The sequence below is a fragment of the Dendroctonus ponderosae genome, unplaced genomic scaffold (assembly GCF_020466585.1).
Source record: "Dendroctonus ponderosae isolate FM_Combo_2020 unplaced genomic scaffold, Dpon_F_20191213v2 Dpon_F_20191213_5, whole genome shotgun sequence".
NCBI classification, from domain to species: Eukaryota; Metazoa; Arthropoda; class Insecta; order Coleoptera; family Curculionidae; genus Dendroctonus; species Dendroctonus ponderosae.
In genome coordinates, this window is record NW_026018715.1 from 10,708,152 (window position 1) to 10,715,467 (window position 7,316).

General features: G+C 42.9%; 1 protein-coding gene across 1 annotated transcript; it reads right to left on the reverse strand.

The window, feature by feature from the left end:
• Window positions 1–281: 281 nt before the first annotated feature.
• Window positions 282–7,270, reverse strand: LOC109534266 (protein expanded; the record flags this gene model as incomplete). The annotated part of the gene is given in 5 exon segments (XM_019899870.2): window positions 282–3,349; window positions 3,401–3,689; window positions 3,748–4,126; window positions 6,746–6,913; window positions 6,976–7,270. Coding segments are annotated over 5 exon segments (2,948 nt in total), but the record flags the coding sequence as incomplete, so codon positions are not given.
• Window positions 7,271–7,316: the final 46 nt, after the last annotated feature.

Genomic DNA, 7,316 nt, shown 5'->3' on the forward strand with positions numbered 1-7,316 from the left:
CAGTGCTTGGCGTTTTCCTTATCACTTGTCATAGACAATAACGAATAAATATTTGTGGCACTTAGAATAATAAGCAACGAATTAAGCTGAAAACTATCGAAATCGCTATTCAAAAAAGTTAGAATGCTTTGAACTTTACCAAAAAATCTGGTGCGCTACTTGTTTTGGATCTGAGTGTTCAAATAATACGGCGTTGTGATGTTTGAAAAAATATTGTTCCGACTAAACGTTTTCACTTATCGGCGTTTGCACCAAATCTTTAAGGAAATTAAAAACTTCAGTTCACTTCATGGAAAATTCTATTAGCACCATCTACGACAATACACTTGATAGAAGCTTTGCACATTTTTCAACACCAAAAACATATGTGAAAAATCGAATCATTACGGTGAGTATTATTAGTATTAACAACTTGAGCAAGTGTATAATTTACTGCTAATAGATCTTAAATCTACTTGTATGCCTGTTCGCTCGAATAAAATATAACCTTATTTACAGTCGGGATATATTACAGCTAACCAGTTAAACAAAACCGATTTTCCTAAATAACTCCTCTCGTCAGCATTCAAGCTGACCTATGGGTTGTCCCAAAAATCGCGCTTCAACCAGTCAAAGTGAATCGATAATATGAAAACTTATCTTCATTTTTATTGACTCAGATCAATATTTTAGAAGGAGCAGGGCAAATAAGTTAGAAAATGCAATTTTGGTTCTTCAGCGGATAATGCACTCTTGAAACAGGGTGGTACTCAACTAATGGGACAAATTCGCTAACATATTGGCTAGCTAAATTTTCTTTATCTGTAAAATAATTAATAAAGTTGTTGTTTTTCAGATATAAATAAATAAATAAATAAATCATTAATTACTTTCACTACTACCAAAAAAATGTGTTGGGGGGGTTTTTTAGATCGTACCTAGAGCTAGCTACGTTACACTGAGGTATAAAATGAAAATCACTTTGACTGACTTCAAATCGGCTTAGGTAATTAAGCAAGCAGTAAACATTCAAAAGCCCTAAACGCGCAATTTAGGACAGCCTCCACATCTCCGCCTTAACGCAGTAAACCTGAAGCTGGATTTTAAGCCGTCGCAACATCCAAGACATAAAAGAAATTCACAGCGGACTGATTTTTGTTTCTAACAAAGCAAATACATTTTTTTTTCCAAAAAATTTACTTTTCAATACATTTTGCACGTTGAGCCAGCGCTGCCTTAAGCAGCAGCTCGGAAAATTAAAATGAATCATTCAGCACCTACCGCTTATACCTTACGGTTCCATACGGATGCTACAAATGCCCACGCGCCTATTCATTAGTTTATTTTTCATTTTCTTACGTCTGACGCTACGACGACTATTTATGCAGCTTAACGATCCTCGCCCAGCCATTAAGTCCCGCACGACTAGGGCAAAGATCAGTCCCAGAATTTAACCTTTGCAATGATGGCACCCTGAGTGTAAGAAACAATTGAAAAATGCTTTAAAACTAGTACTGGAATGTGAAATGCAAATGATTCTGATAACTAATGACTCACGACTGAGACTGCGCCACTTTGTGCTTGGCACGCGCCTCAGTCATGACGTAATTGTTGGGCAGCGCCCGAGGAATTTCCGGCAACTTGTCGCCCGGATGTCGATGGCTGACCGACGCCAGTTTCCGGCCTCCCTTCTGGATGCGCGTGTTGCTCAACCCGGAAACCGGATACTTTTCCCTGGAAGAGTTCCGGACGCGAGGCGGCGACACTTCTCCTGGATGTTTGGGCATCACGAAAGCCTTGGTTTGCTTGATCAGCGACCTGTCATTGCACAGAGCGGAAATGAGGGGCAAGTCCAGCTTTTTGCTTTTCTCGCGCAGCGTGCGAATATCCAACGCCCGCGTCTCACTCGTCTTGCTTCCATCACCCGGACAGTCACTCTTAACATCTAGCAGATTGTGGCGCTTGAGCAAGTCGCGGTTCTTCTCTGGAAGAGGCGGCGGCGGAGGCGGGAGCCTCCGGAATTTCGGAGGCTGCGGCGTAGCCTCCAGCGAGTTCAGAATGTTATCATCCGACTGAGTCCTCAAAAACCTGGTCGGCCGGTTAGGAGGCAGAGGCGGCGGCGGGGGATCCAAGCTGCCGGTTGACGAGATGCTCGGAGCCCCATAAACAGGCAACTGCACATATGTATCGGATAAATTCTGACTGGACGCATATCTCCCTAAGTAGGGCGTGCTGCGGTAGAAAACTGGCTGATGAGCCAGCGCGGCCAAAATAGAGCCCTGCTTGGCTTCCAGATATTCCTGCTTGCTAATCGCCGGCTCCTTCAACGGGAACACCACAAAGTCCACATCGCTGTACATCTGCTGCTGATACTGCTCAATCTGCGACCTGGATAGTTGACTGGTGTAGACAGTAGCCAGGCCGGGAGGCGGCGGAGGCGGTTGCCTAGGAGCTGGCTGGGGCGGCGGAGGAGGCAAGAACGTACAGGGCACCAAGACGCTGGCCTTTGGAGACGCCATGTCGATAAAGCTGCCTGAATTGAGCATCGCTCTACTGATCGGCAACTGTCTTGGTATCTTCGGAGGAATGGGCGGCAATGAACTGGCAGCTGAATAGCTCGGTGTTGAGCTCACACTCACAGCACTGGCGTGAGCCGTGAGGATACTCGGGGATCGGGTAGTGATGAACCGGGCTGCCGCCTCCTCAAAGGGGTAGATCGGGGCGGGCGCTGGAGGGCCGTTATCCGGGTAAGGAGGCGGGTTGCTAGTGGAGGCTTCCACAAACGGGTTGGGGGCTTCCGGAGTGTTTTTAGTTGGATACGGAGGCGGAGGAGGCCGGAACCGCGGCTCGACGCTGTCGACCCTCTTTGGAGGCACGGGCGCGAAGCTCTGGTATCCAGAGGGCAACGTCACATAATCGGAGTCCGAGTCCAAGGTGTTACTGACGCTTTTTCTGGACGGATACCGTCCGACGATGAGATCCGACAACTCCTCAGCAGACAGCAAGTTCTGTTTGTTGGTAGGATCGCTTCCATCCCCGTGAAACGATGAGTTGCTAATGGTCGAATCCGCCCTGTCCCTAAAGCCGCCATCGACGTGATCACTGCCCATCGTAAGAAAAGAGGACTCAGTAGTGACAGCATATTCACTGGCATTCGTGTAGTTTCCTGCAGAACTCAAAGTGCAATGTTCGCTGGAGGTTAAAGTGTACACGCCACTCGTGTGGCTACTGGGGGCAGGCCCTGAGGTATAAACTGGCTCTCTGGTGTCGATTTCTATGCAAGTCGCATCGCTGAGGGCTGAGTTTTGCGCGGTATGCGAATAGCCCAACTCTAAGCTGCTGCTGGTTGATGGCCGTCGTTTCTTGGGCTCTGAAAGGGCAATCATCAGCAATGTTCGAGACTGCGTGAAGGTTTGCTTACTGGTTTGGCTAACTGGCGTCACCACCACGGTGCTACAATAGGAGCTACACTGCGAGCCGGCGCACTTGACACTGCTAGAGGTCTTTCCGGAGCTCTCACTTGTAGTTTGTTTGGGCGCCTCCTCCTCATCCTCCTGAATGGAAAGCGAGGCGAGGGCCGCCGTGGCTGAAGCCGCCGAGGTCCTGCTGCTAGCTGGGGCACTGTCCAGCAGGTGAGCTAGAGCTAGACTCTCGGTACTGGGAGCCGGAGGGCTGGTAATCATGATCTCCAATTCATCTTCTGAATGTACCTGGTGAAACTCTTGCCCATGAACATTGAGTTGCAGATTAGCTTGCTGATAGACTCACCCGATCACTCACAATTCCCGACGTAGTGTTTGACGATGTCGAACTGATCACTGAGACGCGCTGATCGCAACCCCATCTCTGACGTTCCTCCTCCTCTTTCCGCGCCTCGTGCAGCCTGGGGGCCACATACATGCTGAACTGGTGCGTTGCTCTGCACAGCGCCAACAGCAGGCGGCTCTTCTCGTCGCTGGACGTGTACAGAGTCAGCTTCTCGTGGCTGGTGCGGATCTCAAACTTCTTCCGTTCGAAACTTAGCTTACTGATGCTACTCCATAGGAATGTGGACGGGGGGTTATTCTCAGGGCAAACCCGCAAGCCTTTGGCACAGACTGCCAACAGGAGCGATCCTGGTAAGGGTTCAGCTTTGGAAGCTTTTAACCTGGAAGTTTCAAAAGTTGGTTTCAGTTCAACAGGAAATGAGAGCTACTGTTTTGCGACGCTCTCCAATTGTTTACAGAATTTTCAGAAAATTTTCCATTCTTTATCTGATGATTTATCTCATCTGTGACGGAAAATCTTCTCTCAGTATCTTCGCAAAAATGTTCAGAATTTATTGATATTGTGAGATGATTCGGGCCACGAAAGAAACATAGAATCACCATAATCACACAGAAAATATCGTTGTGATCAAGCATGGATTAAAACTGATTTTTTTAACGGACTAAACAGCAGAGAAATATAAAACATCGTTTTCAAGAAAATGACACAAAATAGCTGCCGCGAAATGATCACCACTAAAAGTTTAGTTTTTTTATGCGAATTATTGATTTTTGAAATTTGCTCATGGTTTTCCATGAAAAATCATCCGTTGTTGCTTGATTGAAAGATTATTTATTTGTGTAGAAACTAACGCTTTTTGCAAATGTGGTACTAAATTGGCATTATCTCCAGTGGCGTAGAAGCTAGGAGCAAAACAATCCCACCTAAATGCTTTAAGCGTTTCATACAATAAAATTGATTTTTTCTCGACAGAAAAAATAAATAACATCGTTTTCAGGAAAATAATACAAAATAACTGGCGCAAAATGATCACCAGCAAAAGTTTAATTTTTTAAGCAAATTATTGATTTTTGAAATTTGCTCATGGTTTTTATCAAAAATCATCCGTTGTTGCTTGAAAACCGTCAAGGTTTAAATTTTTTACAAAGATTATTTATTTGCGTAGAAACTAACGCTTTTTGCAAATGCGGTACTAAATTGGCATTATCTCCAGTGGCGTAGAAGCTAAGAGCAAAACAGTCGCACCTAAATACTTTAAGTGTTTCATACAATAAAATTGATTTTTTTTCGACCGAAAAAATAAATAACACCGTTTTCAAGAAAATAATACAAAATAACTGGCGCGAAGTGATCACCAGCAAAAGTTTAATTTTTTTAAGCAAATTATTGATTTCTGAAATTTGCTCATGGTTTTTCATCAAACAATGCGTTTTTGCCTGAAAACGATGAAGGTTATAATTTTTACAAAGAGTATTCATTTGCCTAAAAACTAACGCTTTTCGCAAATGCGTTACTAAACTGGCATTATCTCCAGTGGCGTAGAAGCTAGGAACAAAACAATCCCATCTAAATATTTTAAGTGTTTCATACAATAAAATTGATTTTTTTTGACCGAAAAAATAAATAACATCGTTTTCAAGAAAAAAATACAAAATAACTGGCGCGAAGTGATCACCAGCAAAAGTTTAATTTTTTGAAGCGAATTATTGATTTCTGAAATTTGCTCATGGCTTTTCATCAAAAAATGCGTTTTGCTTGAAAACGGTCAAGGTTTTAATTTTTTACAAAGAGTATTTATTTGAGTAGAAACTAACGCTTTTTGCAAATGCTGTACTAAATTGTCATTATCTCCAGTGGCGTAGAGGTTAGGAGCAAAACAATCCCACCTCAATACTTTAAATGTTTTATATAATTAAATTGATTGTTTCCAACTGACTAATCAACAGAAAAAATGAAAACATCGTTTCCAAGAAAATGAAAGAACATAACTATCGCGAAATGATCACCAGTGAACGTTTAATTTTTTTAAGCGAATTATTGATTTTTGAGATTTTGCTCGTTTTCGTCAAAAATATGATTTTTGCTCGAAAACGGCCAAGGTTTCAATTTTTTGCAAAAAATACTTTTTTGTGTAGAAAACAACGGCTTTTTAAAATGCGCTATCAAATTAGCATTTTCATCAGTGTCGTCGAAGTAAGAAGCAAACATTCCCACTCAAGCACTTTATGAGTGCTTTAGTCCCACTCAACACCCAAAATTTACAACAGAGCTCGTGGAAAAAAATTGGCTAAAAGCTCATAAAGTAGATATTTGTATTAAAAAGACGTGTTCAAAACTTCAATTGACTGCCTGAAATAATTCGGAAGTTATGAACGAAATGAACCTTTGTGCATGCATTTTTCAACACACTAGTGAAGGTATGCCAGTTTAGTTCGGAGCACCCTGCACAAATTCAAATTATGTCTTATCAACAAAAAAATAAAAACATCGTTTCCCAGAAAATGAGACAAAATAATCACCAGAGACATTTTTTAAGCCATATATTGGTTTTTGAAATTTTGTTTATGTTTTTGTCGAAAGATGCATTTTTGCTCAAAAACGGTTAAAGTTACAATTTTTTACAAAAGAGTACTCTTTTGTGTAGAAGACAACGGCATTTTAAAATGCGCTATTAAATTAGCATTTTTATCAGTGGCGTCGAAGTTAGAAGCAAGTAATTCCATTCAAGCACTTTATAAGTGTCTTAGCCTCACTCAACACCCAAAATTTGCAACAGATCAAGTTGTTGTGAATGCATTTTTTCAACACACTAGTGCAGTTATTCCAGGTTAATTCGGACCACCCTGTACACTTAAGTGAAACAAATGCAAATTATGCCTCAGGAATTATGTGGAATGTGTGAATTAAATCGCAGTAAATTTTTACTTTTAGGGTAACGTTGAGAGAGTAAAACTGTTCAAATGATTGCGTCTATCGCAGTTTTTGTTCAGTTCCCTACCTAAACACATGTGCGTTAACTGGTTCCTGTAGCTGGCAAGCTTCAGCAATAAACTGGGACCGAGCCTCGATCTTCGAAAGAACCCGATGCGATCTATGGGCTGTCTCGATAGCCCGTAGCGCAGCTGGTCCTCGCATGTTCGGTGGCACGTAATCTTCTGGTCTATAACTGCAACCAACCGAAAAACTTGTTCAGTTCCTGCCGAATTGAGCCTGCAGCCATGCTCATACCTAGAATTTTCATTAAAGTCGCCCAAATCCTGCTGAAGGGCCAATCCCGCCAATGGGATTGCGTGTTCTCCGGCCGCCCCTGAAGCCGCGTTGAGCCGCAGCTGCAGGTAGTAGTGGTGTCTGGTGGTGTCGTCGCGCAGGAGTAGCGGACTGTCCACGTAAAACTGGACACGGAAGTAAAAGGCCAAAGCCGGACGTCCGTTTGCGTCCAGTCCATGGCTGTGGGATGAACGCCAACTTTTCGGCGCGTACTTAGAGAGCTTACTGTCGAGTTCGGCAAACAGATATTCACCATCTGTAATAAAAAAAATCTATTCTATATTTTTATGTCATATTAGACC